This window comes from Mchenga conophoros, linkage group LG8 (genome assembly GCF_057382185.1).
Source record: "Mchenga conophoros isolate Kocher_MC1m ecotype Shallow Benthic linkage group LG8, M_conophoros_male_GT1.1, whole genome shotgun sequence".
NCBI classification, from domain to species: Eukaryota; Metazoa; Chordata; class Actinopteri; order Cichliformes; family Cichlidae; genus Mchenga; species Mchenga conophoros.
In genome coordinates this window covers 25,921,009-25,939,220 of record NC_140533.1, presented here as the reverse complement: position 1 = coordinate 25,939,220, position 18,212 = coordinate 25,921,009, and the positions used below count along the sequence as shown (strand labels likewise).

The following is an 18,212-nucleotide window of genomic DNA, read 5'->3' as shown; positions in this document are numbered from 1 at the left end:
TACACGCTGCTCCCTTATTAGCCAAGCCTGCAAATTGAGAAGGGGCACAGTGGTTGCAGAAGTGCCGCTTGCTGCTTTCTTGGCCTTTTTCTGTCCTTATTAACCACCACAGTTCAGTTTACAGGAAGCACTCTGCTTCCCCAGGGTTTATTTGCCAGCTCAGCACGAACATTGTAGCGATAGCGCTTTTGCAGGTGTGGACTTTGTTTTTGCACTTATTTAAAGGGGCTCTTTGTCATTTTGTTTTGCAACCACTGCCAGCAGGAAGAAGTGAGCGGTCAGTCTTTAGACTCCAGATGTAATGGCTACACATCTGCTGAAATCTTCTGGGAGTGTTTTTGTACATGTCCTTACCTGTTCCGCTGAGAGCAGGAAATGCAATTCATCATTCTCACTTAACAAAAATCCCTTACTGCCACACCTAAAAGTGCGACTCATATTAAATCAACATAGTTTTATTTATTCCACCATCTCACCAGGATTAACACAACTCTGCAAACATACAGCCAGCACACAAGCCGAGTTTATATACATGGATGTGGTATGTATGTGGTTCTTTTGTTTTTTTCAGGGGGCCATAATAAAAATGATAAATAATCAATAAAACAAGTGTAGGACCACATGATGAAGAACTGTGAAATCAGATGCACACATTGCTGAATTCTGGTAAACTCTATAAGCCGCCGTTTGTTTTTACTTCTCATATTTTACTTTGGTTTCCTCTGAGGTTACAATAAAAAACTAGCTTACATCTTCCTCATATGCCCCACTACTTTTACTTTTTATGATGTCGCAGGCCGGGTTGAATTGTGGCCGAAGGTTCAATTCTACAAATAATTTTTCAGATTGTTGTAAGTTGAAAAATTTCTGTGATAAACGGAAGCTTTATAGATATGTTGATTAGGTGTCATCACTGAATGTAGAAATATTGAATAGGTAATAGAATATTTACTATTTATGAACAAATATATTGTGTTATACATGAAATCTAGCCTTAGATCTTTAGACCATTCTAACCACCCCAAATGCAAATGAAAAAACCGTTTATTGATAACGAGACAGAGCTTGACCAGAGACTGCAGTGTGTGGAAGGCCTCTTGAGGCCTCTTGAGGATGGGCAGTGGCTCCTGAGCCAGTTAAGTCCCCTGAAACCTCTGAGAGAGGATGACAGACAGAGGAAGAGGGGAGGGAGAGCAAGGAGAACAACTGCTGTGTGGGACAAGTGGGCATCTGTAGATAAGCCTCAAAAGGGAATGTTTATGTGGTCCTGCTCGCGAACTTCAGATAAATCATCTCATATTCATAAACCACTTTAAGTGTTTTATCTGCTTCTCATCCTCGTCAAAATTGGAATCATCAGTTAGCCTAACATGCATGCTGGGACTAAATTAGATGGACTTTTTAGCTTGTTGGTGCTTGGAAGCCTAATGTAGATTTAGGCTTACAGATTCTCATATCAACTCATTTGCTCATTACCAGTGTTGTAATTCTGTTGTTTGGCACATTAAAATGGTCTCACAGGACAACTGCTGGCACAGCTTTTGGGAGTTAGGAAACATCTGGGTGTGATTGGCAGAATAAAACTAAGTGAAAGGTTTTTTTTATACATAGAGTGACATTTTATAAAGACATTGTGGTTTTCTTCAGGCTTTTAACAGACTGCCTTGCTTTCACACCAGCAGAGAGAAATCTAGCTTTATGTCCTTTGCTCATTGTAATCTTCTCCTTTTTTGTGCCTATTCTTGATTCAGGTATATATTAACCAGCTTCTACACCAAATACGATCGGGCCCATTTTGTTGTCAACACTGTCTCCTTGCTCACGGTACTCATTCCCAAGCTGCCCCAGCTGCACGGTGTGAGGATCTTTGGGATTAATAAGTACTGACACAGCAGAAGAGGACTCCTCCTTCCTGTGTCCCTGTGGACTGCTGAGAGCACACAGAGTATCAAGCTTCTGATTTGGCTGCAGAAACATTGGGATCTGTGGTCGTTTGGCGCCTCACTCTGCAGAGCAGCACTCTAAATAAAGCCTATTGAGCATACTGCCATGGTACCAAACCCCAGGACGGAGACACAAAACACTAGAGAGCACAAAGGGAAAGTGTTCAGTTGTGATTATTTGTGGAAAATCTTCTTTGAGCCTCGTGATTTTTCCAGAGACATTTTAAAAGGATTTCTCAAAGTATTGTGTACATTTCTGTAGACGTTCTCAAATGTGACAAGTGCCGGGGGAACAGGACAATGTAGTTGTACAAATGTGGTGTGCCATTTTACACTACTGGCACACTGAGGCAGTAATCAAAGTTATTTTGTATGTAATGATACGCTGCTGTATTTATTCAGCTTCACTCTCGCGTGTAGCTTCGTCTTCCTTGAGGTTTCTGAGCTTAGAGGAGAGCAACAATAGTTTAATGAAATGGTAGGGGACCTGTGAAGTGCAGCGGAAGCGAGACACAAGAAACCATGAGATTTTATATTTAGCCCTCGCTGTTCTGCTCAGGGCCAAGATTGGGAAGTTAAGCAGCCTTTATTTTTATCTGACCATTTCCTTATTTGGACACCTCTTGTCCTGGTTTGTGCGCTGCAAACCTCCAGTCTGTGTGCAAAAGCACTCGACTGATCTGACTTATCCAAAGGTCCTGCAGTCTGGCTCTGGAGATGGGCAAAATATGTTCACACATGTTTGTTCCTGCTCTGTAAAAGTACTCAGGATCTGGTATGTTGAGCATGAGTCAGCTGTGTCTGCAGCTCAGACCAGTCAGCAGATTGCATACTGAGTTCTATGTTTATTAGGTACGCTTTGTGCAGTCTGATGCACTGTAGCACGGATGCTTTCATTTACCTAAGAATTAAAAATCCTCCAGAATGATGAAAACAATGCAACAATAAAGCACTCAGGACAAAGATAGAAAAATAAACCCTTGCAAAGCGGGATTAATCACTTTGTCTGCCAGCTGTAGCTGCCATTTTTCTTTAATGCTTTCTTCATAAAGCATCCTGATCTGGATCTAGGCCAGATATTTGGTACAAAAAGGACTTTTCAAAGGTTTGAAAAATGAATTTAGGATGTGGTGTGCTTCATTTCTCTTGCATTACATTGGGTGGAGTTGCAGGTGAGGATTGTTAGCAGGTTCCATAACATAAATTTTACTGACTTTTTTATGGCTGTGCTTTATTCTCCAGTGTAAGATTTTGATTAGGTAGAAGTAAACTTGTTAATATGGGATAGAAATGTCCAAATCACCCTCTGGAATGTATTTCAAAATTCTCCTCAGAGAGCTGGTATTCGTTTACGTTAAGCCTAGTTTTGATCCTGAATTCGGGGAAAAAATAGCCAAGCAGTAGTCAAACAGTGGCCTAGGGCTTACATTCAATATCACCTTAGGTAGTTTTTAATGGAGGATGCTTCTGGCTACTTGAAGTCTAGTTTTCACTCTTGATTTTTCTTTGTGTTGCTCTTCTGTAACTACCTGTCTCATGAACTGCTTTAGATTACACTTTTTTATCATGTTTTTAGCTTACTCCGTCTCCCGTTTGATTGTTTTCTGAAATTAGCTGGTGCTGGAAACGAGGCTAATGAGAACAGTTTGTGGACTGAAAGAAAAAGGATAGAAAAAGGAGACACTAAAGAAAATAGCTGCATAAGATTTTTAAAGTAGGTACGATCCAGATCTTTTAAGAATATCAAGTACTTCCTCGTCATCTGATTGAAATCTCCACTTCTACTAGTTCTATGTGCTAAAAGAGGTCATTGCATTACAGTAAAAACACTGGTTGCAATTTTCGGAGAAATACAGTGAAAGTGCATCTTTTCAAATCCGCCATGTTTCTTCGTTTTCATTGCGTTTGTCAGTGAAAGGCCAAAGCAGGCCTCATCGTAAGCATTCAGGGTCTTTGAGTTACTGTGGGCTGTGTATCACGTGCACAACAGTGCTTTGATTCAGTTACACAAACAGTTGTCTTGACCTGATTTGTCTTTAAGAAGACACAATTCATATATGTTTGTCAAAATTATTGCCAGGTTTAATTTTTCCTGGAGCAAAAACCGCAGATGGCCAGAGCTGGAAAATGAATACAGACTATGGTTTGAAGAAGCATCATTTCATATTTGACCTCTGAAATTGATAAATGGTACTGATTAGTTGGGGACAGGCAGAGAGGGAATGAAACATGAGCTCAAACATGGATTTCGTTTAAAGGTGACTAAACTGTATAATAGTTCATCTTAATTCTCATTCGAGGTAAAATTATGTTTTACATTTCTTCTTTTGAACTCAATTTTACGATACCAGATGTTCAATCAGAGGGGAACGTCTATTCTGTGCTGGGATATGAGGATCCATTCAAATCTGTTATGAATTGAAAAAATAAAAATGTATAGATTAATAGTTAAACCACTATTGTGCCCTTTAGCAGTAGTAGAAGCAAGAGCAAGTATAGATCTAATATTTAAAATGACTTAGAGTGGCAGCGGTAGTAAATGTAGCAGAATCATATTTTCCTTAGATTTGTGGTTCACGCTGTCACTGCAAAACATGAAAACATTCATTTTATTAAGTGTGTTAAATTGGAAAAAAGTAATAAATGAATCAAACATGGATCATAGAACCAAAGAGTTCACGTATGTGTACATAATAGTTGATCTGCCCGAGCCTTCATCATGTTTTCAGATGTATTCTTACTCTAAAGGGCTTCATTGTAAGACTTGCTACAGCACAAGATGACAATGCATTTACTTTTTTTTTTATCAGACTGTTTGAGAACATCGGATAAACTGAATGTTGATTAAATGTGAAAAGTTGCGCTTGTAGCTCCTGGTTTGATTTTCTTTTTTAAAAAAGTGTACTTGCTTTGTTTTTGAAGGACATTGCAAAGCCATTTTCTGTAAGAGCGCTTGACTCTAAATACAATGTTTTTCAAGCATCATCTCAAAATCCTTCATTGTTGTACTGCGTATTTGTGCCGCCGTGTCCTCGTTTTCTGGCGTTTAATTAAAATGCAGAAAATGTGTTGGATCTGTAAAGGAATTGGTAAGACGAAGCATTGTGCTCATCATTTTTTGTGTGCTTTTCAGTATGTACAACAGGCACAACATGGTGTGAGACAGCCTCTCCTGTCTTGTTGTGGCTGTGCTTAACTTTTGTTTGCACATCCAGGGCTCTCAAGAAGGTTGAGTGTTGACTCTAAACACAGATGTAAGCATCAGATGGATTACTGCTCATCAAAAAGAGAAAGGCTGTATTTAGGACACCTTTTTCAGTGACTACAATGTACTGACATGCCTCCTCCATGACGTGTTTGCAGGAGTTTAGTTCAGACTTTTAGGTTGCTTAACATCATGACTAGTTAGTCCTTACAGTACAATAGAGTTTGCACAAAAGGAAAAATGAAAATTGTACTTTTTTTTTTTTTTTTTTGAAAATTGTACTTAATAAAAGCAGGAAACACTTTCAGAATTGTGCATAGATGTGATATTTTGTGCTATATTCTGTACTTTGTCTTTGCAGGTACAAGGGTTTGTAGAAAATGCCTGAGAGTAGTAACTCTTGCAATGCACCTCCTGAAAGCTGTGCAGTGCATCAGGTTATTCAATCTGAATGATTGTCCTAAACTCTGCAGCTTGAAACAGTACTTCTTTGTACTTTCTGTCAACTCTACCTGATAGTAAACCTATGCATCAAATCAAAAATTAAATCTATGGTCTTCATTTCCCCCATTGCAAGCTGATACTGACGCTGTACAGTGCTCACCCTGTTAAACAACACCGGGGGCTGTTTAAACATTCAGTAAGCGAAAGTAACAGTGAGGTATTACGAGGCAGTAAATTAGCAGGGTGTCACACATTATATGAAAGCAATCAAATGATTTAAGTCATAACAATATAAATCCTCATTTTAGGGGCAAAATAAGCTTTTTATTTGGTGTTAAGCAGATATGCAATGGCATCCCACCCATTTATGTTGAATAGATTTAAAGTCTTCTTTAAACATGAGTTGAAATCATGATTAAAGTTATACCTGGGAGGTAAATGTTTCGTCCAAACATTGTATTTTTTTGATAGAAATAGTTGAACGACTTGTTCTTTGTTGCTCATATCCTAGTACTACATCAGTAAAATCCAGTATGTTGATCACGTGCTTCTTTTTAATGATGACTACTACCCGATGTTCATGCAGACGTGCCCCCCCCAGTCGTGACATTTATCACAATTACCTGTATGTGTTTTAGCATAAATTTGCATAAAGGCCTTCTGTGTTGTTATGCTACAAAAAATAAGAGGAACTTAAGATGAACAAAACTATATGAAAATTAGCATTATTTTAAAAGGTCAGTTACCTTAAAGCAAAAACAAAGCCGTATCGGGACTAACTCGTTTAAGATGACAGACGCAGTAAATGGCTTTTTAATTATTGTAAGGAGGACAAATGTCAGGCAACAGGCAGAGGTTTAGGAAAATCAGTACAAGTGTTACAATAAAAACAGTGCTTTCTTTTTTAAAAAGTATTTTTATAAGCCTAAAACTACAGTGAGGGTAATTCCTCTACATTTTTTATTGCAGTTAGTTTTCTAGTTTCTAGGTCTAGTTTTTCTTTTAGCTAACTAAAATCTTTTTTGACCTATTTTTAGTGTTTAGTTTTAGTTTTAGTTAACTATAATAACTTTTCCTGAAGTCTGAAAAACTTTCCACTTATCCAGTTCTGTATTGCAGGGAGCCTGTCCCAGCTGTCATAGGGAATGGGACAGCACACCACCATGCTTCCCAGTCTGAAAGCTGTGGCTCTCAAGTATTGCTTTACTTTTAAGGGCTTGATGATAATAATGAATCTATTCTAAAATGTTTGTCTCAGGATGCTTTGGCTCATCTTGCTATTTTCATATTCTTTTTACACTCCATTTGAGGCCAAAGAGACCAGTGCATAGGGCAAATGTGAATGTGTGACCCAGAGTTTATGCAAAAAAAAAAATGTTATTATGTTCTGGGCTATGCAGTTAAAATCTGGGCCATATATTATGTGCACAGTGTACCAAATAACAAAATACGTATAAAGAATTCTGCAGTTAAAAAACACAAAGCAAAAACAAATATGCTACAGTAAGTACACCTGAAAAAAGCCAGTCTGTATTTCTACAGTAGAGGGCAGCAAATAGCTGCCATTGACCTTAATATGAAGAGACGTTCTGCCTCTATAAATAGAAAAACCTCAAGGCGGAGATTATTGGTCTTTCTCTCTTTTTGTCAAGAGGTTTTCTCTTCTCTGTTCATTCCCTTATTTACGCTGATTTACAGTGTCATAGAAATGTAGCGACTTCTTTCTTCTCATCGCTCTCCTTGAAAAGGTGTTAAATTTGTCTGACAGTTAACACTTAATCCAAGCTAACATTTGTCACTTTGTATGGACGCGTGAACGCAAATTATAAAAAATATTTGTTAGCAGAGGAAGTAAAGGATGTAGATATCTGCCATGTTAAACATACGCAGTGTGAAGTAAAAATATCGGAGCTGTTTATTTATAGTGTCAACATTTATTTGATCCTTTTGTTTCATGTTGGGAATTCAATACCTTGTAGTTCCAGTCAATGAATATCAGGGTTTGTCTTATTTTGGGATTTACTACACTGTACTGCACTGTATATGCTCATAAAGTCAGAGGAGTCATGTCTCACAGGGTGAAAGTTATCATACTGAATCACTGATTAAATCTGATAAAGATATATTCTTACAGTTTGAACCTTTATTGTTCAACCAAGTCATAAAATTACTATATTGATATTAGTTACTTGTCCAAGTTAGTTTGTTATAGTTATTTAACCACTCTAACCCTTTTAAGATTGTTTAATTGAATTAAAAACAATCATTTAACTTTGCAATATTTTTATTTGTAATATTTATTTACATAAATTCCATTTCTTCCCCTACCATCTCAAAACTGGCCACTGAGATTTACCGAGGGCAGTAAATTAAAACTACTTCCGCCTCAACCAACTACAACAGAAAAGTGCTGCTCACATGTAAATGTAACAATTTAGAATAACACTCATTTGAAGCTTATTTAGTTAATGAATGTTGTTACCTTTAATGTATGTTTTTTTTTTGATGACAGAAACCACATTTCTGCAGAATGAGAAATCTTACTTTTAACATATTTTATTGTTATTTTGAACATTTTATTTGTTTTTATTATTTTAGAAGTACCGCTAATTAACGTGAATTAAGATTTTTAATAACTGAATATATTTAGAGGATGCAAGACTCAAAGATATAATGTTAAGATTTGATGTAAAGTAAAAAAAAGTATTTTCAGTTGTGAAAAATGTGTAGAAAAACACATCTCTTATGAAAGTGCACTCATCCTCCTTAGCACCTCTGACTCCTAGAACCAACAGATTTGAAATTTTCTGTAATATATTCTGAAATATTTTGTGTTTTTACAGCCTTTTATACACAGAATGAAACACACACAAAACAGCTTTTATGTCTCGTTGCATAAGACACGAGCTAATATTTGTGTTACCTGGTGGGAACATTATGTGTCTATTTAACATTTTCACAACCTCAAAACAATTCGTATCAATTTTGTATCAAAACTAAACTTAAATATGTTTGTTTAATTTTTAAACAGTAGCTAGGTCTGATCTAGACGTATGATAAAGTTTTCCTTTTGAAATTTACTGTAACCTGATTTTAGATTTGACAGTATTTACTATTTAGAGATCTTTTAAACCTGCTATCATCAGAAAATTAAACATTCACTTTTCAAGCAGGTTGAAGGAGACATATTTTTAAAAATCGTGATTGGCTGACCAGATTTAACCGAGAAAATGTGATCTGTGGATGTCAGGTGGTGGGCAGTGATTACCTTATGATTACTTATGTGTCTCATGCCTGTTTTCTCGCACTGCTGCAGAAATGTAAATGAATATGTCTGAAACATCTATGAAACCCAATGACCCTCTGATCTTGTATGCATGTTTAATTTCCCCTATTTTATGTTAACTCACAACTTCAAAAATAAGTTTTTGCTCATCCCAAAGAGGCAGCATGTCTGCCTTTTTCTTTGGAGGAAAACAAAGTCACATGACTGCCAAACAACCAACAACCTCATTAAGTATGGATGACCTCCCGACCAGAAATGCAGTGCGCCCATCAAGCCCTCTGCAACCGAGGGGGCACGTGTCTCCTCAAATTGAACATTTTGAAATATGCATGCTCCATGTTGTGAGGCTCCCACTGCATACGCTTGGTTTTCCTGTGGATGTGACAGTGCTGGGTCTCATAAAACACAATGCACTCGAGATTCATTTCTCAGCTGTCCTGCTGTGACCTTGACAAGCTTCCACCAGATAATAATGCGTTGATCAAGGGTGTTGAGAGTTTCATGTCATAGGGAAGAAGGATGTCTTGATGTGTGGAAGTGGTTAACTATAAATAGAATCAAACAAGAACTGGATCAATTAATTATGAGCTCTGGATTCCCCGCAGGGTCTTTGAGAAAGCCAAGGACGGGACGGACAACAGGAGATGACGTCCCTGTAAACACTGCCCTCCTGCCATTGAAATGCACCGTGGGGTTTAAAGAGTTTGCCCCTAGACTTTCTTAAGCTCTCTCTACAGTCTCTCTGACTGCTCTGTCAAACTCTATAAAACGTCACATTCATAGTGAACAAAAACTATTTATGTTTATTTTCTCATACCTGAAAAAAGCGATTTGAATATGAAGTCCAGAAATGAGCTGGTGGGGTTAGTCGCCATTGTATCATATGACAAAAACAGGAGTTTGGACGTTCTTCCTGCACCTCTGTGGGTTTTCTGCAGGTACTCCAGCTTGTTCACTCAGTCCAAAGAAATGCATGGTAGGTTAATTATAACCTGTGTTAACCTATGTTAGTACTAGGATGGACTGGCAGTCCATGGTGTACCACACCACTCTGCCTGTGTCAGCTGGAATAAGCTCCATGGGAACCTAGTATGATAGACACTTGAGCAAAAATGGATGGATGATATAATTAACACATTCTGCTTTCCAAAGTTGTTAACAACATTTAGAGAGACCCCATCCTTCTTAAAATATCTATGCATGCATCCATCTTCTGGTGCTTATCTAGGTTCAGATTGTGGGTACAGCAGTTTAAGTAGTGACCCAGACTCTTTCAGGTCATTTTCCCAGCTCTTCAGGGGGGGATCTGAAGGTGTTCACAATCCAGTCTTTCCAGTTTACCAACAGAAAAAAAATTCTCAACCTATTGCTATGGGAGAGGCCCGCCACCCTTCAGTGGAAGCTCAGTTTCACCACCTGTATCTCATTCTTTCACGCAAGAGGATAAAAAACTGCAACTTCAGCGGTGGAGGCATTCCAGCATGAGTCAGAGTCTAGTCATGATGTGGCTGTGGGCTGTCAGGAGACATTCTACATCTCTACACTAAAAGTGGGATTGTTGTGACATTTGATTTTGCTGCAGGAAGCTTTGTTGTTCGAGTTTCAGCACCATCCAGTTTTGAAGCGAGTTGTTACTGGAAGCCTCTGTAGCATTAAAGCTGCTCGACACTTATTTGGATACGAGTACATGAAAGTTAAATAAAAAGTCAATGAATGATGTATTAATTTGTCAATTATTACTTTTCTGATTGAATAACCAGGTGGTTCTTACTCCTATAATCCCATATTGTTAAAGCTGCTGGTATGTCAAGACGTCCTTCTGCTTTCACTCCCAAGTCATCGATCTTTAAGATGACCAATCACCTTTGGGTAACTAAATGTATCCAACAATTAAAAGCAAAACCCCCCAAAAAATCACTGGGAAAAAAGTGAAACTGAGTGCTATTGTCCCCTGGCTGATAATTATTTCTTGTGCGTGAAGGCAATGATGCAATGTCCATAATAGTGAGATGCATCTGAAAACACAGCATTATGTGAAGCCCCCCAAAAAGAATATGCTGGAAAAGCACAAATCTGTGTATAACTATGATATAAATGTCAATAAACAACTAAGATGTCCAACTATTTATTTTTTATGTAACTAGATCATCATTTTTAAAGTACAATAATTAAAAAAAACCCAAACAACTATTGCATATTTTAACAAAAAGCCCTTAAAAAGTCTTAAATGTAATTAGGTGCAGGAACACTGGGGGATATGCTTAATCAGATGAGCCTGGATGAGCCCCATAAACAGGATATTTCTATCCACGTTAACACACTCACTGATCTAAATCTGACTCTTGGCTGGTTATAAATTCCTCTTGTCTGTCTTCCCGCTCATAACAAAAAAATTAAAATGAATAAACTTGTAATAAAGAACCTCGAAACAAAAGTGTTTAACTAAAGTCTGAAACCCACTTTTGTGCCTTTATAGACGAGGACGTCCGCAGTGACGCCTTCAGATGACGAATAGTTTTTGAGCATGAGCTGTCTGGCTTATGTGGCAACTCATAAAGCCTTACCCAGATCTATCACATGTACTATGAATATTCATAAACTGTTCTTGTTTTACATTATTAACATACTCATTCCACCCAATAATAAGATTTATGATGGCTTTGTGACACTCAGAGTTTAAAACCAGCAGTGGAAAATTTGCTGGTCACCATGGTAATGCCACATAAATTAAGAAAATGCTCCAGAAATGCTGCAATAAATAAAACACATCACGGCTTAAGAGACTGCTCTAATTAGATTTAACTTCACTGCAATTTAGCACTGCACTGCTGGGTATTAAGCCATGACTAAATCTGAACACCCCTAATTAATTACCTAGGGCTTACTGAGCATCTTGTGCTTGCTTTGTATTTTTGTTTTGTTTCGTTTTATTTTGCCTTTTCAAGGACGGTCAGCTGTATTGTTCTCCCTCAGTCTTTGTCTGCAGCTGTGTTCGCTTCTGTCGTGTTGTTATTCTCACATTTTGTGGAGTAAAGAGAAAACATGGAAGGGTGAGCTAACAGAGGAGGAGACAGGAGGGGAACAGTGTTTGTGGGTCACTCAAAACCACGTGACTGAAGGCATTTTCAGGTCTGAGCAGAATTCATTAAGACCAACAAAAATAGAAAAAGCAACAAAACAGTCTTTTTTAATAGTGGACATAAAGAACATAACTCTATAAAATAAAAATACAGATTGCAGGAATCCCTCCTCAGCTGTGTTATTGTGGATAACTGCTACACAAACACACAAGCCCGGTTGAGCAATTTAAGTTAATACAACCAAGCTGTGAAAGCTACAATAAGGTTGATGTCTGCACCGGCAGATTACCAGCTACCGTGTTAACATAATGAGAAAACTAGATGCATTTGCGGTATTGTTTAATAGAAAAAATGTCCTTACACTTGCACTGTATGGTGTTTTTAGGAGGCACCAAACCTTACTCTGCCTGTAGTAAAATAAACTACAGATTCCTGTTAGCAGCATGTAGAATAAATAACAATAAAAAGCAAAGAAATAGCAAACAATACAACCAAATCTAAAAATACACTATTCAAATGTACATGTTTTATACAGAAGTGCTCTCTTTGAAGACTACCACAGTGCTATTGTCCAAATACTTGTAAAATCTAACCATATCCAAGCCTGATTATTGCATCTCCAACTAAATATCTTCAAACATCTTTTCAGACAAATTTAGATTAAAGTAGCAGCAGGACTATAGAAATTCTCCCCCTAGAATTTCATTTCATTTCATTTCTGACTCAAGGACTACAAACTGGAACGTGTGTCATAAAAGCACTTGAGCCCACACCCTGCGCTCTCATCACGAGTACCTTCTGAAGGATAATTTCATCTGCTACACCACAATTGCATTACTGAGCATGCAAAAAGCTGAAAGCTGCCTCTGAAGGCCTATGTTCAGGCTGAAAGCATTTCGAATGTATTAGTAAGACAAATCACACTTAGTTCGAACGTACTGTCTCTTTCAGGGACCTGTTTCCACTTGTCTATAGATTCTTTTTAATCTTCCTAAGTGGTCCAGGTTGTGTCCCTGTAGGATCAGAACAAGAGAAAGAGAAAACTTGTTGTGCAGCTTTCGGATTACTCCGCTGCCCCTCTGCATGTACACATATTATTATAGAACTGTAGTCTTATTTATCGTCAGGTTGTTGCTGTATTTTCAGATCAGATCACAAAGCTGTTCCCCAGCTAATGGCATTCAGCCATGTCAACATGCACCTGCCTAAATATGAATGTATGTGTAGTTCAAAGGGGAATGCAAAGATAAAAGCAGCATCTTGAACTCGGCCCACTTTGACGGTTAGCATTAATGAACGACTAGCATTTTTATTATATAGAATCGTGTTGCCTGCCTTTGATCACCACTCTGCACTGGATGATTTATACTTGAAAGGTTTTTACTGCAGCTATCCCCTCACAGCTTTATCATATCTTATCCCTGCACTGAATTTCAGTGCATAATCAGATGGGTGGAATTAATGTTTTTGAAGACTAGACAAGACATGACTGTAAGTCACTTAACTTAAATCGTTGTTGATAATTTGCTATTAATCCGAGCAGTCATTTGGTGTGGAAGCATCATCTCTCTTTTGCTTTTAGTGATGACAAAAGTTTAAAGCTTCACCCTCTTCATTTAAGGGTTATGCTGAATATTAATAATTTAATCTGTGCTGAGCCACACGAGCTTTCTGTCCATTCCTCGAATAAATGGATCCGGACAAATCAGCAGCTTTATCTATAGAGTACGTTTTGTGCATCATTATCAAGTCCCATTGTTAGCTGCTGCCAGAGGGCATTAGATGGGATGGTTCTGTATGAACTTTGGATAGTTGGCTTTCCTAAAAATACACATTTTAAAATGTTACCGAAATTTGAAATGCATATTATTTTGTAAAATATGTTTTGCTATATCAGGGATATTCAATTAAAATTTAAGGACATCCAGTTATAGAACATTTCCTCCATCAAAGGTCCAGAATACATTATAATTCAATGCAATCTATTTTGAAGTGTCATCCTTCACTGCATGAACCTCTTCTAAGGTCTTTCTTTTTTCCTCCTGCCTTCATTTTTTTCTCTTTTGAGTGTGGCAGCTTCATCTACAACATCCTTTGTCCAGTATATCTACTATTCCTCCTCTGCACATGTACAAATCATCTCTAAAGCACTCAGCCTGTGCTGTTCCTCTGATATACTTCTAATCTAGTCCATCCTGATGACTCCCAACCCAAATCTTAGCATCTTTAGCTACGCCACCTCCTGTCTTTTTGCCAGGGCCACAATTTCCAAACCATACATCATAGCAGGTCTCACAATCATCTTGCAAACCTTTCCTTTGACTTTTACTGCTATCCTGTTGTAAATCACTCAGGACACTCGTCTGCACCAGCTCCACTCTGCCTGTACTCTCTCCTCCACCTCTCTTGTTGATTGTCTGCTGCTTTACGAGGTTGACCTCAGGTATTTAAACTCATATACCTTCACTTCCAGTCTTTGTATGTTCACCTTTTCTCTTGTCTCCTTCTCATTTCCATACGTATTCTTTTCCTTATACTGACTTTCATTCCTCTTCTTTCCAGCACATACCTGTGCCTGTCCAGACTCTCTTCCACCTGCATCCTGCTCTCACTATAGATGACAGTATCATCTGCAAACATCATAGAGACTCATGTGTCAGCCTGTCCATCCCCATCACAAGCAAGAAAGTGCCCAGAGCCTGTGCCTGAGGTAATCAAACCCCCACCTTGAATCCAGTGTCACCCCTACCACACAGCTCACCACTGTCTCACTGTCTTCATGTACCGACCTCCCATACTTCTCTGCCACTCCTGACTTTCTCATGCAGTTCTGCAGTTCCTCTCTCTCCCCATCATATGCTTTTCTTGATCAACAAAGACACAGAGCAACTCCTTCTGGCCTTCTCCAAGCTTCTCCATCAAACTCTCAAAGCAAACATCACATCCGTAGTACTCTTTCTCAGCATGGATTCCCGCTGCTGCTCCCTGGCTCTCTACTCTCTTTAGCTTCAACAACATGAGGGATAAATCATGTTGAGCGCAGGTGTAGTTACTGAAAGATGGGGTCTTCTGAAAAGAATAAACTTTCACTTTACACGTGTGCATTTTTATTTATAGAGCAGCCACAGTAAGAAGACTTGTGTCAAGAGGGAAACTGGAAGATGCAGAGAACGCATTAGATCTGTGACCATAATATTACAATGAATAAAATGAGCTTAGAATTACTCCCTTTACTCTGCCAAACCATCATGCTTTATAACACACTTTTATGTTTTACACCTGGATATAATTTACAATAAGGAGCTACAGTATAATCATACATTAAAGTGTACAGTCTATAAGCTATTACTGCCAACGCTTGAAGCTCTAAAATGCCTCAGGGACCACAAGTGTGTGTGCAGCCCAAAAACTCCAGTATAAAAGATTCTTTCATCACATATATGTGGGGTATGAAACTGTTACCATTTCTGGATGCCCCCCTAGGTTTAGGTAGATGTTATGATTATATGTCACATGAATGATGAACTGCTGTGGTTTAGTAATGTGGTTCACAGATTCAGTCTGTTGCTTATGTGGGTTCTTTAAATTAATGTATTTTCTGTGGCAGATTTGTAGAAACAACGTGAGTTTTATGTGACGCTGTGACTGTTTATTTGTTTTTATTTGGAATGACGAGATTTGGAATATGAGTGAATATTTTCCATTATGAAAAGATCCAGGTATGCAGTGCAAGATACAGACATTTCATCTGCTATACCACAGATGGTATAGCATGGGTTAATCTTCATTGTTCAACCTAAACCAACAAGATGATTGCTGCAGATATTCAGCACCAGAGAAGCCAAAAGTTGCTTCCAGATTAGATACATTTAGCACTTTAGGTGTTTTAAGTTCTCTTCCTTATGCTGGATATATAGCGCTCCAGTGTGAGAAGGACTTTGGGAATTCAATCAGCACATAGTTTTTGCAGATGGGCTTCAGTCTATAACAAGTGTGTTGCTTGTGCATGATATGCTATGCAGAGATTTAATGCTGTTTTGCTGTAAAGCTTGTTTGAGCAGAAAAGAGAACAGCTACAGCTCAGCTGCAGCAGACAGCTACAGCGTGTAGACGTGCCTCTGCAGAGCTCTGTATGGCATGAATACTGGACCATGTTTGAGCCATTTTCAGTGTGACACTTGATTGACACATGATTTTGGTTCAGCTACCTTTCATGTCTGATGTGCAGTGGCTCAGTCACACTAGAGTAAATATGGGATTGAAACTTCCTTGCGACTAGGAAGGTTGTTAAGCGGTGATTGCACTGATTTTTTCCACACTGGGTGGCTGATTGCAAGTTCTTGAAGGATGACAGTTTTGCAGACTCAACCATTAAGCAAGGTTGGGCATTTTTTGTTGGAAGGCAATTGCATAAGTCGCCTGGCGGGAGACTGCAATTGCTCTCAGACAGATTGGGAAAAGTTTGCCAGTAACTTCCGTCTAATTTATAAACACAGATTGTCACAATCAATCTGTCATGATACGTTGTGTGGCAGGCAGGAGAAGGACCCAATAGCAAAACTCACAGACACGGGGATGAACTCAAAATCACAGCTTTAATGCTGGAATGGCAGAACATAGGAAATACAAAACTAAACTGGGAAAAGTAAACTAACATACGCGGAGAGACACAGGGAGATCCACACAACATGAGGGAGAACGCGACGCCGAACAGAGGAAGACGCAGACAGAAATACACAGAGGGTTAACGAGGAAAGTGGGAACACACGGGGAACACAGGTGACACAGATAACCATAACGAGACAGGGCGGGGTGAACTGAACATGACATGTAGAGGCAGAGGTTCCGACAGGAGGAGAGAGAGCACGGGGAAAACACCGACATAACGGGCTGGGGAAACATGAAACAACCACAAGGGGAGACGAGGGCTCATCAATACATAGAGGGCACACAGGGGGGAAGAGCCATGAAGGGAAAACACTTAGGGAACAACACAACAGGGCAACTCAGAAAACATGGCCTAAATAAGGAACAAAATACAAAAATGCATGAAAACTAAGAATACTGGGCCCACATGGCCCAGGACCATGACACAATCTGAGTGAGTCAGTGAAACTAACTCATCTGCAATGTGTCACTTTGCAATAAGGGACTTGACTCAACTGGATGCCAGCTCGTTGTATTCTGGTCATATTCTGACAATGTCATTGTGCAGTTAAATTGCCATCTTGCAGCAACTATGTCACTTTAGGGGAATTTCCTTTGCAGTTATATGAATTTCTGGTTAAACTGAATGTAAGTAATTTAAGTTCATCTGGCCACAGATTTGCAGTTTTCTCTGATTTGTCACAGTCATTATCACAAACACATGTATTTGACAACTTGAGCCTGTTTAATCGCAGGGTGATAGCAGACTGACTTCATCTTGCCATTTTATTGTCATTTTGAAGCCAGCAACTCACTGCCAAGCATCCACTTCAAAGTTCATTGCACACGGTCGCATACATTTTGGTCCTGCCATGGTCTCCAGCTGGTCACTAGTGTAACATCAACTTTATTAATGTCAGTGCATTACTCAAGACGTCTCTCTGCTCTTGTCTTTACACTGTAAATTGCTGTTATTCTGAATCTAGTTTAGCCATAGCTGCTTGTGACCAACCTCTTAGTCATTGTTTCCCCTTAGGGAGCCCACCCCATGCTTTATGGATCATCAAACTCACAACTCATTATTTAAATAATTCAGTAGTGATAGCATGTAAATGATGAGCTATGTAAGTCACCCTGGATGAATCTAGCTTTCCCATGAATAATGCAGACTGCAGCAGGATCCCAGGACTCTGGACACAGCACTGCCTCCATATCACCCCACCCCTTTATCATGCATGGCCCTTCTTTCATTCATCCCTCCTTTTTACTACAGTTTTATGTATTATTACATTACTCTTTGATTATCCCCTCTCTTTGTCTCGCTGCCATCCAGTAAACCTTCTATGTTTTTTCTATGCTTCACATCGTCAAGCTTTTTTTTTGTCTGCCTGACCAGTTTCCTCTGTGAAAGCATTACGAAATTATTCACAGTGATTATTTCCCTCTGCCTGGGCTTACATTGGGTTCTTGGCTGATACATGAGGAGCACCAAGGTCAGCCAAGCTGCTGCTGCTGTAACTCCCATATACATCAGTGAATAGAAATATCCTGCTGCTTTGCCTGGAGAAAGCAAAAGTGTTACACATGAATCAGACTTCGAAGCCTCT

The 18,212-nt window shown here is 38.8% G+C and overlaps 2 protein-coding genes across 5 annotated transcripts in view; one reads left to right on the top strand and one right to left on the bottom strand.

Moving 5' to 3' along the window:
* ormdl3 (ORMDL sphingolipid biosynthesis regulator 3) overlaps window positions 1-18,212 on the top strand; it is a 52,908-nt gene that overhangs the window by 2,267 nt on the left and 32,429 nt on the right. Inside the window, exon 4 of one of the 3 annotated variants that reach the window (XM_085285234.1) lies at window positions 1,752-5,458. The exons of the other annotated variants lie outside the window; for them this stretch is intronic. Within the exon in view, the coding sequence (XP_085141360.1) occupies window positions 1,752-1,887 (136 nt within the window). The 3' untranslated portion in view covers window positions 1,888-5,458. Of the gene's footprint in view, window positions 1-1,751; window positions 5,459-18,212 lie in introns of those variants that run through there. 3 annotated transcript variants of the gene reach the window in all.
* Window positions 1-18,212, bottom strand: part of wnt3 (wingless-type MMTV integration site family, member 3) — a 76,659-nt gene that overhangs the window by 35,139 nt on the left and 23,308 nt on the right. The gene's annotated exons all lie outside the window — the stretch shown is intronic.